This window comes from Nelumbo lutea, chromosome 1 (genome assembly GCF_056320005.1).
Source record: "Nelumbo lutea isolate HS-2025 chromosome 1, American lotus-T2T, whole genome shotgun sequence".
In the NCBI taxonomy this organism is placed as follows: Eukaryota; Viridiplantae; Streptophyta; class Magnoliopsida; order Proteales; family Nelumbonaceae; genus Nelumbo; species Nelumbo lutea.
Genome location: NC_142684.1, coordinates 18,271,881 through 18,291,029, shown reverse-complemented (window position 1 = coordinate 18,291,029; position 19,149 = coordinate 18,271,881). Strand labels below are relative to the sequence as shown.

General features: G+C 37.6%; 1 protein-coding gene across 4 annotated transcripts in view; it reads right to left on the bottom strand.

The window, feature by feature from the left end:
* Positions 1–18,825, bottom strand: part of MEE18 (maternal effect embryo arrest 18) — a 65,052-nt gene extending 46,227 nt beyond the window's left edge. For 2 of the 4 annotated variants that reach the window (XM_088966462.1, XM_088966464.1), the window contains exons 1-5: positions 18,546–18,823; positions 16,095–16,211; positions 15,837–15,969; positions 11,084–11,180; positions 9,952–9,995 (exon numbers count right to left, since the gene is read on the bottom strand). In XM_088966462.1, coding sequence (XP_088822588.1) covers positions 9,952–9,995; positions 11,084–11,180; positions 15,837–15,969; positions 16,095–16,211; positions 18,546–18,759 — 605 coding nt within the window. In that variant the 5' untranslated portion in view covers positions 18,760–18,823. Of the gene's footprint in view, positions 1–9,951; positions 9,996–11,083; positions 11,181–15,836; positions 15,970–16,094; positions 16,212–18,213 lie in introns of all 4 variants that reach the window. The other 2 variants (XM_088966461.1, XM_088966463.1) reach the window with 2 other exon arrangements.
* Positions 18,826–19,149: the final 324 nt, after the last annotated feature.

Below are 19,149 nucleotides of genomic sequence, written 5' to 3'. Positions count from 1 at the left end.
ACTGGGAGAGAACCCAATGATTGAGAGTTTTTGGTACCCTGTAATTGAAAGATTCTCCAAGAGGTTAGCAAATTGAAAGAGGAATTACATCTCTTTAGGGGGTAGGATAACCTTAATCAAGTCAACCTTAGCCAACCTACCAGTTTATTTCCTATCTACCTTTAGAGGACCAATGAAAGTAGCTAACCAGTTAGAGAAGATAATAGGGATTTCTTGTAGGAACCAAGGGATACTAAGAAGGACCACTTAGTGAAGTGGGAGGTGGTTTCTAGGAGTAGGGATGATAGAGGCCTTGGGTTAGGAAATATAAGATTAAGAAACACAGTTTTGCTGGGGAAATGGATTTGGAGACCATCAATGGAACAGGACAGACTTTGGTCTAGAGTGATTGTTAGTATTCATGGATTGGCAGATAACGACTGGGATGCAGGACTCAACCCTGGGGCTTCTCAGTGTTCTCCTTGGAAAGATATTCAAGGTATTTTGCCTCTTATGCTTCCTTATTTCAAATATGATGTCTGTGCTGGAAACAAAGTCTTGTTTTGGGAAGATGTTTGGGTTGGTGAAAACTCCCTTAGAGATAGATTTCCTTCTATTTACTCCTTGTATGAAAACAAAAGAACAGTGATCTCTTCAGTGTTTGTTGATAACTCTTGGGATTTGGGCTTGAGAAGAGGTCTAAGGGATTCTGAAATGAAAATGGTTGATGATTTGATCACTCAGTTAGGGGAAGTCTTTCTTGATCATCCTATAGAGATGGCAGAATTTGGAAACCTTCCCCTTCTGGTTTTTTCAATTGCTCCTTTCTATAACATTTTGCTTCAAACCTCTAACCTTGTAGAGAACTTTCCTTCAAAGGAGGTGTGGGGTAGCCCTGTACCCCCTAAAATTCAGGCCTTTTGTTGGGAAGTGGTACTCCAAAAAATCAACACCTTGGATTTATTGTAGAAAAAGAGGCCAAATATGTGCCTCTCCCCCCATGTTTGTTGCCTCTATTTGGGTTCTGGTGAGACAATTTCAGATTTACTAATCTCATGTCCCTTTGTGTTCTTTATTTGGTCTTGGTTCTCTTCTCTCTTTGGCTGCATGTGGACTCCCTCCTCAAGCATGGTGAACCTCTTTGATCCAAATTTTTACAAGCAACCAACGGTTCATGGAAGGATTATGTGGAGAGCCACTAGAGCTGTTGTATTGTGGTCAGTGTGGGAGGAAAGAAACAATAGGATCTTCAAAGGCAATTGTAGATCCAAGGAAGAGGTTGTGGAAGGAATAACTACTAAGGTTATCCATTGGTTGAAATCCTATGATCTTTTTAAGGATTTCTCAGTTGAAGACAATTATAGAAGTTGGGGTATTGTGGCATCTACTACTACTTCCAAAGCTATGAAACAGGAAGTTTGGTCCTCACCGGCACAACAAAGGGTGAAACTGAACTTTGATGGAAGCTCTCTATAGGTAATCCAGGTCTATCTGGTATAGGTGTTTTCAGAGATAAAGAAGGCACGATAATGGCTTTGTTTTCAGGTCCAATAGGAGTTGGAGATTCCTCAAGAGCGGAAATCTTGGCACTACATCAAGGTGTAAAACTGGCCAAACAATTGGAGCTACAGCAGATTGAGATAGAGGGAGACTCCAAGTTGGTAATTGGGTGGATGCAATCAGGGCAGCTAGGAATTTGGCAATATAGACAGCTGATAAGGGAAATTCTTAGCATAACAAGGGAGGTCAGTGTTTGGTTCAAGTGAGTAAGGAGATCAGCAAATGGTTTTGCGACGCCCTAGCAAAACAAGGGGCTGTAAGGGAGAGTCTTTATTGGGCAGTGCTGTGATGTTTGATGTTTATTGGATCAACCTTTTCTAATAAGGGTTGAATTCTGTATTTCAGTTTAATTTATCTCTAATGAAAGTTATCGTTTCTGATAAAAAAAAAATACAGATTCAGTGATATGGTGCTACAGAAATGAATTGAAGAAATTCAAATGGGCAACACAACATATGAATTTAATCATACAATGGCTGGGAAAGGAGACTAATTCATTTGCTGATTGCTTAGCCAAACAAGGAGTAATTAGGGATCAGTTGTATAGGGCCCAGTTGTAATTTTTGTGCTGTTTCTTTTCTTTTGAAGGGTGAGGCTGCACCTCGCACCTCCCACTGGGATGATTGTAACAGTTTTTATTTTGTTGATAATGAATTCTTAATGAAATTTTATTTATAAAAAAAAAAAAAAAAACCACTTTGAAGCTAACAAGCACCAAAATTTTATAGGTTGTCTTGGGATGATGCATAATCATGCTCAGACTCCCAGTTTCCATCATGAAGATATTAGAGCAGTTAACCCTAATTAACATGGAAGTTAACAATCTAAGTTTGGTCAAAAAAGAGAAGTATATTGAAAAGATTCCCAACCATACGCTTGTGCAAATATGACAGTTATTTACAATATCAGAACCCGGAAGAAATGCAAGCATCAAATAATATATATTTCCAACTTCGGAAAATATATATATATAAATATATATGTATATATATATATAGATATATATGTATATATATATGTATGTATGTATGTATCTATGTATGTATAAATCTTAGCCCACTAAACTCCTTTAAGCATTAAACCCACCCAATAAATTGATATTAACACCCTACCAACAACTTGGACCTCCTCATTGCTTCTATTTTTGAACGATCTTTTGTTCTTCTCTTTCCAGATGTTCCAACAAACAACAAGAGGCAAGACTCAAGAGGTTCCATTTCCTAGCCAGGCACCCAATAATAAATTCAAAAGGTCCCAAGATAAAACCCACAATATCCCACTCAACCCAATGAACTGCTTTAACATGCAAATAGAGGATTTATAAGCAAAAGATGTGACAATGGATCCTCTTCATCCTTGCATAAACTTCCAACTTCTATAGTGAAAAGACAATTAATCCCCAAAAATTTTATATAGTGTTAATGTCGAGTATGTAGGGGTATTTCTGTCTTTGTGCTTGTGTTTAGATGATGATGTGTAAGTTTATGTTAGATTTAATGTCCCTAACTTAAGTAGGGGCATATGTGACTTTTTCACATTATTTTAGTAATATAAAATACATCTGGCCGAATGGCAGAGGGTGCTTTTTCTCTCATTCGAACCAGAATCTTTTCTCCTTGTTTCTCTTCTGCTCTTCTCCTTTCTCTCTTTCTCTCCTTCTCTCTTCTCTCTCTCTTCCTTGACTGTTATCAGTCTAACAGGCAGACCGAACACTAACATGGTATCAGAGCTGAACTGAGCAAATCGGATCTGCCCAGAATTCTGTTATTTGCGCACCCAGCCTAGGGTTTTCTCTTGCTTTCTTCGCCATCAACTAGAGATAAGGGAAAGGGCTGAAAAGGAGTTATCGCCCTCTTCCCTTGGAGGTTTCTATGCCTCCAGTTGTGGTGTTTGTGGTCGGTTGCTGCAGTTTCTAAGAAGCCCTCCCCTAATCGATGAAGAGAAGAGGGCTGATTCGTGTGGTGCAGTGGGTGTCTTGTGTGGTCTGATTTTCGGGTGATCAGGTAAGAGGTTTTATGCATTTTTTCTTGGTGTGAATCAAATGAGAAGTCTATTTCAGACTGTATGGTGGGATTTCAGATTGTAGTGTGCTAGGGTTTGTGCACCCTTCAGTGTGATTCAAAGGGGGGGGTGTTCCTCAAACAGTGTTGTGAAGTTTCAGGCAATCGTGGAGTTGGGTTTGTGGTGTAAAGAGTGCAATTTGCAGCAGTAGTAAGTACTGAAATCAGTGTGTAGTGTGATCTAGTGTGCAATTTGCCAAATTCAGCAATGGGAGACAACAGTGATAGCAAGACTGGTGTGATGGTCCCTACTGACTACCTGAATGTTCAAATGACCTCCATTAAGCTCAACGAAGAAAATTATGTACCTTGGGCCAAATCTGTAGAAGTATTTCTTTTAAGCAAAGAAGAAGGTGAAGCACATAAGGGACGAAAAACCTTCCACCGATTCTCATGAGTATGATGATTGGGAGAAGGCAGATGCACAGATCATCACAAGGTTATGGAATAGTAAGGAACCCAAGATTAGTGTAAATTTCATGTTCCTTGATACTGCCAAAGAAGTGTGGAACCACGCTAAGAAGCTGTATTCAGGTTAAGACAACACAACCAAAGTATATCAGTTGTACCAGGAATACTTTAATCTACAACAGGGTAATCAGAGTCTTGAGGAGTACTATGCTAGTATGAGAAACATTCGTAATGAATTGAATGTTTATCACCCCCTCACTTCTGATGTCAAAATTCAGCAACAACAGAGAGAACAACTTGATGTGACTCAGTTTTTTGTGGAGCTGAAATCTGAATATGAACCAGTGCGGGCTCAGATACTAGGAGGGTCAGCTCTCCCTTCCTTAGAAGAGGTGTTTGCTCGACTCAGGAGGATTTCCATTGGATCTACCGAGAATCCTAATATTTCCGATAGATCAGCCCTAGCAGTATCCAGAGGCCATGGTGTTAGAGGTGGAGCTCGGGGAGCTCAGTCTGGCCATAGTGGTAGTAGTGGACCTACATATAACCGTGGTGGTGGTCGTACTGGAGGTCGAGATTCAGGGGGAGCCCGTGGCAAAGGACGTAGTTCGGGTCCAAGGAGGTGTACACACTGTGGTATGGATGGGCATACCATTAATTATTGCTATGACCTGCATGGTCCACCTTCAACTTGGGCCAATCATGCTATGACCAATGACAATAACTTCAGACAGGAGAGCCATTCAGCCGATCAGGTACCTCCTACATCCACAGATGTTACTGGGAAGGAGATGATGAGTATTCCCCGTGATCAGTATGAGAGGTTAGTACAGGCCACATCTCAGTAGAACATGGCCACTCTCGCACACTCAGGTATGGCTTGTCTGGCATCCACACCCCATCCCTGGATTATTGATTTTGGAGCCTCCAATCACATGACTGGAACTCCAGGTGTGTTTTCTTCCCTCTGTCATTGCCCAACATCACAATTCGTTACCCTTGCTAATGGTTCCACATCCTCCATTTGTGGTGTTGGTAATGTTGACCTGGACCCTGTATCCCTATCCTCAATTTTGTATGTCCCTAAATTTCCTTTTAATCTTATGTCTGTTAGTAAGTTGACCAAGTCTCTTAATTGCTCCATTACCTTTTACCCCTCTTCATGTGTTTTTCAAGATCTCAAGACGAGGATGAAGATTGGTGGAGGGCATGAAGCTGGTGGATTGTATTATCTTGATGGTGGTGGAAGTACGTCAACAGCTCTCCAGTCGTCCCTCTCTCCTCTCCAGTGGCATTGTCAATTTGGTCATCCTTCACTGAAAGTTTTGAAGTCTTTGGTTCCTTCATTGAGTCATCTTTCTATTTTGGATTGTGAGTCGTGTCAGTTGGGGAAACATCATCGTGCTCCCTTTAGTCCTAGAGTTGATAATCGTGTATCGAGTCATTTTTCTTTGGTTCGTTCAGATGTTTGGGGTCCTTATAAAGTGATGTCATACAATGGATATAAATATTTTGTTGATGATTATTCAAGGATGACGTGGCTCTATTTAATGAAAGAAAGAAGTGAATTGTTTACCATTTTCCAAAAGTTTTATGCTAAGATTCGCAACCAATTTGGTGTTCACATTAAAATTTTTCGTTCTGATAATGGTCGTGAATATTTCTCTTCATCATTTCAAGACTACCTAGACCAACATGGCATTATCCATCAGACTTCATGTACCTACGCCCCACAACAAAACGGGGTGACTAAGAGAAAGAATCATCACCTCTTGGAAACAGCTCGGTCCCTCATGCATCACATGAATGTTCTCAAATCCTTTTGGAGTGATGCAATGCTTACTTCCTACTTCATGGTTAACCGGATGCCCACGTCTATCCTTGATGGTTATTCCCCATTCACCACATTGTTTCCTACCTTGTCTCCATTTCCTCTCTCTCCTCGAATTTTTTGATGTGTTTGTTTTGTTCATAATCTGGGGCCAGGAATGGACAAGTTAGATGCACGGTCTATTAGGTGCATCTTCCTTGGCTATTCCCGGACTCAGAAAGGGCATAAGTGTTATCACCCTAGCTCTCAACGTTCCTTTGTATGTGTTGATGTTACTGTCTTTGAGTCTACACAATTCTTCTTGGGGTCCGGTGATGTTTCTTCCTCCTCATCACCTCCTCCCCTTCCTCTTCCAGTTGTGGACTCTGTTCCCCTTGTTCCTGCAGTGACCAAGTCTTTGCCTCCGGTGCCACCACCTGTTGAACGACCACCAATCCATCACGTGTATACACATCGCCCACGTGTACCAGCACCTCCTCCAGCTTCATCATTGTCGACAGATTCGGCAGTTGTTACCACACTAGCCCCGACCCCAATATCTGATCTTGATCTTCCCATTGCCTTGCGGAAAGGTAAGCGTAGTTGTACCCTTCATCCTATTTCTAATTATGTTTCACTGATTCACCTTTCCACTTCCCATCACCAGTTTATCTCTTTGCTATCCTCTGTTGTTATACCTAAGGATGTTCAGGAAGCCCTTGCCTCTCCAAGATGGTGTCGTGCGATGGAAGAACTCTCAGCTCTGGCTCATAATCATACATGGAACTCACCACTCTTCCTCCTGGTAAGCAGGTTGTTGGCTATAAGTGGGTTTATATGGTTAAGTACTTACCTGATGGTAGTGTAGAGCAGCTAAAAGCTCGATTGGTTGCCAAAGGGTATTCCCAAACCTAATGGTATTGATTACACAGAGACTTTCTCCCTAGTTGCTAAGATTGGTTCAGTCTGTGTTGTGATTTCTCTTGCTGCGATGTATGATTGGCCCCTCTATCAGCTTCATATCAAGAATGCCTTCTTGCATGGTGATCTGCTCGAGGAGGTCTATATGGAGCAACCACCGGGGTTTGTTGCTTAGGGGGACGATGGTAAGGTGTGCCGACTACTGAAGGCCATTTATGGGCTTAAACAATCTCCTCAAGCATGGTTTGACAGATTTACTGAGGTAGTAAAGAAGTTTGGTATGAAACAGTGCCAAGTTGACCATTCTGTCTTCAGTCATGACTACTTAGTGGTGTATGTAGATGATATTGTCATTACCGGGAGTGATAAAATGGGCATTGACAGGTTGAAGATCTTTCTGCAAGAACATTTTCAGACAAAAGACCTTGGTAAATTGAAGTATTTCTTGGGAATAAAAGTAGCAAGGTCCAAGCATGGTATTAACTTGTGTTAGAGGAAATATGTTCTTGATTTGCTTGAAGAAACAGGTTTGTTAGGTGCTAAACCAGCTAAAATTCCTATGGAAACAAACACTAAGCTGAGTAGTGATATGGGTGAAGTGTTTGAAGACCCTGGCAGATACTGGCGGCTGGTAGGTAAACTGAACTACCTAACCATCACTCGGCCAGGTGTTTCATACACAGTTAGTATGGTAATTCAGTTCATGCAGAAACCTCTAGTTCCACATTGGGATGCGGTTATAAGGATTGTGAGGTATTTAAAGGGGGCTCCTGGTCGCGGTTTGATATACAAAAGTGGTGGAAAACTTGAAATAAAAGGATATGTTGATGTTGATTGGGCCGGTTTTGTATCTGATAGGAGATCTACCACAGGCTATTGTAATTTTCATGGGGGTAATCTGGTGACATGGAAAAGCAAAAAGCAAACAGTTGTGGCAAGAAGCAATGCAACGGCAGAATATAGAGTTATGGCACATACCACTTGTGAATTAGTGTGGCTAAGGAACCTTCTACAAGAGATAGGATACACTGTTGATACTCCAATGAAGCTCTACTGTGACAATCAGGCTACAATTCACATTTCCTCTAATCTGGTGTTTCATGAGAGAACCAAACACATAGAGGTTGACTGTCACTTTGTTAGAGAGAAGGTGTTGAGTGGAGTGATCGACACTGCATATGTCAACACAGGGAACCAGTGGGCAGATTTGTTAACTAAAGGGTTGAGTCGGGGGAGAGTGGACTACATATGTAACAAGCTGGGATTATATGATATATACTCTCCAGCTTTGAGGGGGAGTGTTAGTGTCAAGTATGTAGGGGTATTTCTGTCTTTGTGCTTGTGTTTAGATGATGATGTGTAAGTTTATGTTAGATTTAATGTCCCTAACTTAAGTAGGGGCATATGTGACGTTTTCACATTATTTGAGTAATATAAAATACATCTGGCCAAATGGCAAAGGGTGCTTTTTCTCTCATTCGAACCAGAATTTTTTCTCCTTGTTTCTCTTCTGCTCTTCTCCTTTCTCTCTTTCTCTCCTTCTCTCTTCTCTCTCTCTTCCTTGACTATTATTAGTCTAACAGGCAGACCGAACACTAACATATAGGTAGTCCAGAAATTCAGAGATGGAAATGCCTACCAAAAATAAAGATAGTAAATCAACTAATTTTATTTGTAGCTTACACTGCTTAATTTTTATTGGGTATAGTTACATTTCATAACAAGCCTTCATTATAACCTGCTTACCAGACACAACAAGCTTGATAAGAAATTTCTTATGTTTGAAACTTAAATGGCATAGACTCTTCCAAAAGCTTGCAACCTTAATACTTCATACTTCTTACTAAAACCATCTAAAATAGTTAAACTTAACTGCAACCCTTATCCTTAGGAATGGAAATATCGGATTTACTACAGAGTGAGTGATGAAGAAAATGAATTTAACTTAAAAAACAAAAAATGAGAAATAAGAGAAATATTTTAAATATCTAAGGGTCCTTTTTGTCTTCAAAGCAACACTTTATGACCCTTGTCCAGAGAGCTGAACCATTCAAACCATTAAAGGAACCTTGTCCAAAACTTGTTCAAAGATTTGTTGTTTACACGTACAACTCCTCAAGAATTTTTTTTTTCTTTCGATCAATAACAGTGAATTGTATTAAGATTATGAAAATTACAAAGCAAGGGAGCTAAACAATCTTAACTCCCGAATACAGCCAGTGAACACCAAAAGTAAAGCAATTACAACACAGCCCAAAAAATAGAGTTTTTTTTTACCCCTTGCCTAGCTAGACCATATGCCAATGAGTTTGCACTTCTCTTTACCCATGTGCATTGAATTTCAATGTCCTTAGTCAGCCACTTAAATTTCCTCTTTTCATTGTTGTAATTCCAAAGCCTAGAGTTATCCTCTTTTAGCCAATTCACCAGAACTTCAGAATCTCCTTCTATGATCAACTTATTAATATGCATGTCCTTGACCCTTTGTACACCTTCAAGAGCTGCTAGTATCTCAGCCCTCAAGGAACTCCTCAAGAATATTCTAGAATCAATAGATGTAGGTGATAAAGCTTTTTTTATTTTATAGAGTTTTCCCTTTTTTCCATTTATTCATTCTCGCAGGTTGAACATTTGAACCACATGGTCAAACCTTTCAGACCACAAACTGCCATCTCTAGCAGTTCAACATCCAGTCTTGACTTTAAAACATTGTTTCCAGCTATTAACAAACAAATCTAAAGCGACCTCATTAACCTTCCATCATCTATCACCAGACCAATACTTCAGGCAAACTTCCTTATAAAGGCATCCTTTTATTGCAAATATCTAAATCTATTTCTCAACAAACACTTCATTGGCTTCTGTTCATATCCTGTCTCCACCCTTTCTTCCATTAGTTTGCATCCTTATGATGTTGGAACACTATATCAACTATTAAACTCAAAAATCATATACAGATTTGCTTCTATGGTGAACTTCAACTTCTTTGTGGTCCTGTGTTAGATCATTCTCTTCATCCTGCATAAACTATATCAACTTCTATTGCAAACTTGATCAGCTTAAACTCAAAAGTCATATAAACACATTCATCATCATCCATGCCTTATCCCAACAAAAAATCATATAAAAACATTACAAGAAAAAAATGATAAATAGATAATAATATGAGATTGATCTACTACAGGACTACAAAGGGAACAGAAAAAGTACCTCCCATTGCTGAAACAAAAAGATTCGCTTGACCTCCGAAGGATCTTCATGACAAAAAAAAAAAAAACTGCCATTATTTTTTTTTTTTTGATAAGTCTACCATTAATATTTTTGTAGTAAGCACTTATGTGCAAAAGGTCCAACAGTGCATAACAGACAAAATCTTGAGAAAAAATATATATGTATGCAAGAGGTCCAAAAGAGAATACCTTGGGATTTGGGAAGACAGTTTAACTATTGACAGAAAAATCTAACAAAAACTGAGTAAAAACATGCATGCATGCACTTATGTGTGTATGTATGCATGTACATGTACATAAATAGAGAATAAATACCTAGGGTTGCAAAAAGATGTAATGTAAGTTTGAAAAAGAAATGCATCACAGATACAAGTGAACATTGTCAATAGATTGAATCGATTAAGAAACAATAATTTGAAAACAGAAACCAGGTCTCTATGGCAATTGACACATCAAAAGAACAATATTTCCAGTAATCCACAAATATGAGGGAAATCCATTTTTATCTTTTTGTCAGGCAATTGTTTAGCTGTTAATGGTCAGTAGTTAGAATCATGGAGGCGGTATTCGACCTCAAGTCTAGCATTTGACTTCCCTAAGTTTTGGAAACTCCCTTAAATGACAGCTTGCTTGTTCTATAATTATCAACCAGTAACCATTGGAATAAAGTGAAAATTCATTTGCTCTGGAATGTGAAGATAGAGCTATTATAACAACTGAAAATTTGTTACAGTGGGTACCTGACCCAGGGTTAAACTTGTAATAAGGTGGTAGTTTTCTATCTTTTTGTGATATGCCAGCTTTTGCTGTTGTGTTAATTCTTTCAATTTTTTTGAAGTGCAGGTTCTCCATACGTTAATGAAATAATGACTGTTGTTAATGATCGAAAAAATCTGGGTAGTTCAAATAATGTGGTGCCTCCAATGTAGATAATTAGCATATCTTTGCTTTGTATTTGAATAACCAGAAAAGATGACTAGAAACATGGCAAAGTTAGGAATAGGAAATGTTAGAATGATGATGTATGCAAGTTTTTTTTTCATTCATAAGAAAAAAAGAAAGGAGAATATTTAAGAGGGTATTATACTGAAGCAACAGGGATCAGGGAATACCTGATTTTGAAAGTAAGCCAGGAAAGCTCGAATCGTTTCCCTATACGGTCTTGATACACCTTTCCATAGAGAGTGCTCCCCTTCTACAATATGGTACCTGTCAAATTCTCAACTCAACACACTAACACTCAATATCCCCAGCATTGTAATACCTAGAAAATCAATAAGAGAAACTCAGAAAATAGTAAACTATAAGGTTCATCATGCACAGAGTCAAATTTCCTAAGACCTACTATCCAATATGAAACCACTGCAGGTAGGAATAAACATATTTAAATTACTTTTGTCCCAGTTACAAAAAGAAAATGATGAAAAAAAATTAATATATAAACTGATATCAACTAAGTAAAAACAAGGACAAAGTAGCTCCAAATGAATTGAAAAAATTGTCATAGTTGTCAAGGCAACGCCTAGGCAATAAAGCGCTCATGGACGATTTCCTCAATTTGCCCAGACATTTTTTTACATGGTGCTCTAGGAGACTTTTATATTTACAACTTTTTTAGATTATAATAATAAAATAGGCATTATTAAAATAAATATTCAGTTTAAGTTAAAATACTAGTTTCTTTTTATTGTTTTTCTCATTTGTTAGGGTTCAATCAGCAATGTATACTTCCTTGAACCCTTGAAGACTATACTTTAACTGATTAGCATGGAAGAACCCTTGAAGACTTCTTTCACCCCTTCTTTTCATTCCTTCCTTTCCTAGGACAAAAATAGAGGCTCAGCCCCTCTATTTTCTGAAATTTCTTTTCTTTCTTCCATTTATAGAATTGCTATGGATCCTAAGGAATTACCCTAAGTTTCATGGTTTTATTAAAAAAAAATCACCTAGGCAACTAGTCAACAATTAATAGTGAAAAAAAAAACATCACCTAGCCTCGCCTCGACGCCTTGAAAACTATGCCTCTAGGATCCACCGCCTTACTTTAACAATCAAAAAATATATAGATAGTTTAGCATGTGGAGCAATGAGTTCACATAGTCACAATACTTTCTATGTGTTTTAACCCTCCAATAAAACATGACATGCTATCAACCAAATAGTACCAATGAGTGCTTGCTTAGGTGGTTTGGTTCAATGTGTTCACATGGTCACAAAACTTACTTGTATCCTCTAATAAAACACAAACAAACTATTAATCAAACAAAACCCAAATTATCCAATTAGTGCATCCTGCAATTGCTACCCTAAATGACACACTAACAACTAACATATGAAAAAATAGAGATTGCCTCTAGGGTCTACCTTACTATGATAATTTAGAAATATCAAGGTAGTCTAACATATTGAAAAATTAGTTCAAATAACCATAACACTTTCATTAAACCCTTCAATAAAACACAAACATGCCATCAATCAAAAGAAAAACCAAATCACCAAACAATAAAACATAGAAATGATAACAATTAAATGATAAATCAAATCACCTAGTGAGTGCATGCCTTTTTCCTCAAATGATACAAACAACCCAATAATATATGAAAAAATAGAGACTACCTCTACGCTCCACTACCTTACTATGACAAGCACAAAATGCCAAGGTAGCCTAACAATGTGTGGTGATGTGCCCACATGGTCACAATACTTTCTTGTGACCTTCCGATACAACACTAACATGCTATCAATCAAAAGAAAAACCAAATCACCCAATGAATGCATGCTTGGGTGATTTGATTTCAATGAACTCACACAGTCACAACACTTTCTTGTAACCCTCCAATAAGTCACAAACATGATGATAATCAAATCATCCAGTGAATGCATGCCTTTTTCCTCGAATGATACAAAAACAACCCAATAATATATGAAAAAATAGAAATCACTTCTATGCTCCACTATCTTACTATGACAAGCAAGAAATGTCAAGGTAACCTAACAATGTGTTGTGATGTGTCCACATGGTCACAATACTTTCTTGTGACCTTTCGATAAAACACTAACACGCACCTTAATTTTTTATATAAAAAATTGAAGCTGGAATAAAAAATATATGTTATAGTAGAACATAATTATATATTTTGAATATATGTATATAATTAATATTATTATTTTCATATTATATAATTGGGCATATAAGTCAATGGATAAACAAATCACTTAGTCAACGATTTGGTTTTCTTGAGTTCACATAGCCACAACACTTTCTTGCGAGCAACCATCCAATAAAACACAAATATGCTGTTATCAATCAAATGAAAACCAAATAACCCAGCAAAAATAGCAAAGACATATCTCTTATTGCTACACCAAACGATACAAGAACAACCCGCTATCATATAAAATAGAGACTACCTCTAGGATATACTACCTAACTATGACAATCAGGTAATACTAAGGTAGCTTAACATTTAGAGTGACTCCTAGGCAACAAGGCACTCATGGATGGTAACCTCACTTGATCGCCAAGATATTTTTTATACAATGCTCTTGGATATTTTTACAGTTTTAACTTCCTGAGGTTATAATAATTAAACAGACATTATTAAACTAAATTATTCAGTTTGAATTAAAATACTAGTTTCTGTTTATTATTTTTCTTATTTGTTAGGGTTCAGTAAAGATGTATACTATCTTGAACCCTCAAAGACTTCAAAACCTCAACTAATAAGCATGGAAAAACTCAAAATTTTGTCTAATCAGTACATATTATTCTTCTTCTTCCATCCTTTTTTTTTTCTTTTCCTATGACAAAAATAGAGGCTCAACCCCTCTATTTTATGAAACTTCTTTTATTTCTTCCATTTTTTCATGAATATGTTGATGTTCTATGCTTTAAATGAAGTTTATACATTTTTTTAAGAAGATTATAGACAATTAATAGTGGAAGATGGTTGCTACTTGCTATGGAACCTAGGGAATTACCCTATGATTCATGGTTTTTATTAAAAAATCCCATTGCCTAGCCGATGCCTAGGAGACAAGGCACCCCCCCCCCATCGCCTAGCCCCACCCACCTTGAAAACTATGATATAAGGGGCGACAAATAAATAAGGACCTAAATTTGTCGAGAAATAAACAAGTAAACGGTTGAACTTATTCCAGTCCCACCAAACGAATTGAAATGATAAATACAATAAAAATAATTATTGTAAGGGGCCATTGCTTGATATAATGGTAAAATCTCAGGCTTGCAAGTGTGAGAATATGGGTCTGAGTCTGAAAGCAAGCACTTCATGCAAAATAAAAGCCAAATGTTAGGTTGATATCCAGTCTATCCTTCCCAAGACCCAAAAGGTCAAGACCATTATTTATTTTTTTTGATAATTAAAATAAATATATTAAACAGCAATAGAAGATAGTACAAAGTCCCCGATGAGAGGCACGAGTTGCAACCTCTCCAGGCTAGTTAAGTACAAATTTCCAGATTAATAATAACTTACAAAGTAGCACAAAAAAGATCTTCCCTGGAAACCCCCTATTTGGCTAAAGAATCGGCCATAGAATTAGCAGACCAGATAACCCATTTTACCTCAACTCTCATATTGCTAGTTAACCACTTTACTTTTTTTATGAGATCTTTGTAGCCCCAAGTGGTAGCATCTGGGTTTAGAAGCCACCTTGTTACCACCTAAGAGTCCCCTTCAACTAGGAGATGCTTCACCCCAAGCTAGTTAGCGATCTGAATTCCTTGTACTGCAACAAGGATTTCTACCCTTGTGGAGTCCCCCACTCCCACCGGTCCTGAGAATAAGGAAATTATATTGCTGTCCTTACTCCTCAGGACACCCCATATACCTGAAGGCCTGGGGTTACCTTGGCTACTTCCATCAAAATTCAACTTGATGACACCTTCTAAAGGTGGATCCCATTCTGACAAAATTCTATTCTTCTTTGTTGAAGTGTTAGCTATTACTAACCAATTCCTCCACAAGTCATCAAATATATCCAAGGTTTTCAGCCAATGGATTGCTCTTGTTAGGATGCAGTCCTTCACTTCATCTAATCTTCTTTCCTTCTCTAAGAAGATTCTTGCATTCCTTTCCTCCCAAAGAGTCCATAAAGTGGCTACCCTGACACATTTCCACATAACCTTGCCTCTTCTAGTGTGCCAAACAAAAAAAGATGGGTTAAATAACGAACTTAAATCAAAAGGCAAAGACCACCTACCTCCAAATAAACCAAGGCTCCAACTCCATAAAGCTGTAGCAAAGGAACAGGAGATCAGCAAATGGAAACAGTCCTCATTCTCGGCCTTACACAAGGAACACCAATTTGGGGAGACACAAGGTCAAGACCATTATTGGATAATTGCCCTAATAAATATTGATCAAAAAAATAATTTCCCTAATAAAAATAATTATTATAACAATAGTTTATTGTAAGACATTGACTTAATTAAGGATTGATCATCTTCATTCTTCACTCTCCCAATATAATATTCTGATGAAACATTTAACTGCATCAAAAGAGTCAAGAGTTTCCAGTAGCTGGATACCATCAATGAGAAGAATATTATATTGGACACTGATCATGACAAATATTCTTATTTGTCTTCTTCATTGTCCCAGTAAAATACGCTGATGAAACATTTAACCACATTAAAAGAACCAAGCATCTCCAGCATCAAGGTACCATCAATGAGAAGAATACTACTGAACACTGGTGATGGCTTTGACAATGATATGTTACTAACCCAACAATGGCCCATGAATAAAATGGTAAATAATGTTAAATGGGAATAATGGTATATCACATTGTATAGACTCATAACTAAGTAACACTTATACAGAAGATCTATTATAATACCACTCTGATTTGGCTAGTAGAGCATCAAGAGGTAGGCGGTGACCAAGCAATGTTCGCACTGCTAAAGCTTCAGAAGTACTTTCATCAGACAATCTCAGACATCTTGACCTTATGTCTCCAACAGCTGGACCACCTATACAATACTTATCTGATTATCTTCTACTTATCTCGTGTGGGGAAAAAAGAATATGTTCTTTAAGCAATAAAACTTCACCAATATAGACACAACAATATAACCAGGTAATTGCCTTAACATACCAAGGACACGAACAATTTCGGCTGTACTTCCTCCATCATCAGAAACAGGAAGTACATGTGCCACTCGAGTTGTGAGCTTTTTGAGATCTTCCACAACACCATTAAATGCAGTTCCACCTGAAGAAATATCAAGATACTCATAACCTTTTACTTTAGACATAGTAGTACACAAAAATATATATATATATATATAGAAATTCAGAACAGCAATATTGCATCCTTAAGTGAAGTTTAGAAGACACTGGTACAGAATCAATGCATATGAAATGTGCATTTTTATCATTTACAAGGAACCAATTAGGTTCTGTTGCCATGAGTTAGAATTTATGTATCAATTATTTATAATACTCAATTTCAATTTAGTTCAATAATTGGTCAAGTTATGAAGAGAAGACTAACAGTCCCGTTCTTTACTATCATAAGGATGAGGAAAAATAAAAATATTAGAATAATCAAAAGCAGGTTGAATGTCCTTCATTTTTATCTTTTAAAATATTCAAACATTTTTGCCCAAAGCTGGACTTCTTGGAAGGACTAGAAGCAAAGTTTTTTTCTGAAGACACTACAAGTTCCTCTAGAAAAAAAGTGGCAAAAGAGGCTTTTATGTTTTTACTAGCACTCTGCTGCAAAAGAATTTAGATTATATAAAGCAAGCTTCAGAGACCACCAAGAATGAATTACTTTATATCCTTATCTTAATATATACTTTTTCCTTATCCTAATACATATGTTTTTATATCCTTATCTTAATACATATGACTTTCTTTTCCTTTTATAGCTGATCATGTGCTTAAATTGATCCAGCTAACATTGTATTCTTTTGTGCATGGTTGATCCCTTGTTTCATTCCATCTAACAAAGCCCTAGCTAATCTAGGAAAAAATGTTCTTTGAGGATGCATAGTAACTTTTTGTACCATCCTCTCCAAGAAGGAAAACTTCTATCCCCCTTCAAAGAAAATACGCATTGGCATTCTTATCATTCTCCTCTCCGAGACTAGACATCATTTCGTTAGCTGATCTTAATTTTTCTTTAACTAAAATGGTCTCCCTTTACATCTCTGCAGCCATGACCAAAATATGTGAGTTCATTACACCATTGTCATATGGTGTATTATAATGCAGTTTGGTTGTCTTAATTCCTGATCCTGGTGAACAAAATTTTGTAGAAAAGCACTCCCCAATCCTGTTTTGCTTACCATTCGTCAACTAATGAGTCTCTAAGACAACATCCTATCTGCAAGGGATATATAATTGGCTCTGAAATTTTGGCAAAAAATTGTTAAAAAAGCAACACTCTTCACTGAAAAAATTAATAGACTTAAAAGCTGAACTACACGTTCCTAGATAATTACATCTTTTTCTACTAAAATGAACTTCTTTTCAGCAATAAATCTGTCAACGACAACAGCAATATTATGCTTTTTCAGGTCAGAGAAAAATCAACCCAGTTCCAACAAGCCACGCACCCACAGTATATATAACACACATATCCATCCTATTCTACCCAATTATTATTGATTCAGCATGCCAGCAACAGGAAGCAATATCAATATCTTTGATCTTCACCAACAGCGGTTCTTCTCAAAGGCAATGATATTGCTGAAACAATGAAGAAGTATTTGAATACTGATGCAGTATGATCCAAACCATAAGGACAGGATATAGTATCGTGCTAGAGAGAGATAGATGATGTTCCAAATAAACACAACAAAGTGAATACAAACACGTGGCAAGATACGAAAATGAGAGTGCAGTTGTTACATGCATACAGTGGTACTTCATCATTAAATATTGTAGTGATCTAAGGTTGATATTTTTAACAATTGGGGATTCATATTTAGTAGCAAGAAAGAAAGGAAGCAATTGAAGTTCACTTAGTAGAAACGAATTTTCGCTATTTGTTCAAGTCAAATGAGTCGGCCAACAGAATAGCGTTGAAGCTAATAATATGTAACCCAATAAAACGACGTTTTGCATCGAATGGAGAAAATTGGTATCATGTTTATAGATTTACTATCGTCCATCAACCTTTCTGCTCATAATTGAAACCACATTGCCATTCCCAGCATTAATTTAATCACCAATCAACTAAAACAGAAAGAAGAACATGAAGATACCCAATAATTCATAGCAACACAAACTGTACATATCCCAGCAGAGTCAATCCACATCATTTCTCGATCAAATTAAACAGAAAATATACGAGAATTACAGGTAGAGAGAGAGAGAGAGGCAAAAGTGGGTTATCATCATAGGATAATAAAATAAAATATTTTCACAGGATTTGGTGACGAAGTGCAGAGTAACCATCAACCATGAGGTCAGGTGCTCGACCCCAGCAATCCAGCTCACACACCAAAAGAAAACATTAATAGAAAAGGAAAAACATTAAAAAATGTAATTCGAAGAGAATAAGTAAAATGGGATTTTAAGATTGGAAGTGTCAGACCTGAGAAAACAAGCAAGGAAGGCTGGGAGGGATTTACAGAGGCATGGAGAGCGGTGGAACGTGGCGATGTCATCGAGATTGATCTAGAACAAGTAGAAGAGGAAGAAGCAATAGCAACAGCAGAAGCAGCAGAAGCAGCAGTGGGGTTGAAGCGTGAGGGAAGTGAAAACTGTAACACCTTACATGCCGCGGGACCCAAACAACCGTCGGCCATTCTATCGCCCCGCCCAGATATCCCTCTCAAGCCTCCCAGTCCCAACCCACAACAAATAAAAAATGAGTCGTACCTACGCTTCGCTAATCGCTACTACTGTAATCTCGACCAGTCGACCTTCGTACCTTAGACCCCACCCCCATCATACGATACAAACAGAAGCCACGTGGCCCACGTACCGTGTTGTCAGACTCGGACCGGACGTAAAACCGATTTGATAGTTAGGCCGTTTAGTAAGAGCTCGGATCCCGGATCTCCTCCTCTCACATCAACTCGACACTACCGCCGTGTATGGAGAACATCTCCCAACAACGAAAATATTCTCAGTTGGAGTTCACCTCTCCCCCACCCGCTCCACATGAACATCTATCATGATAATAATATATTTTT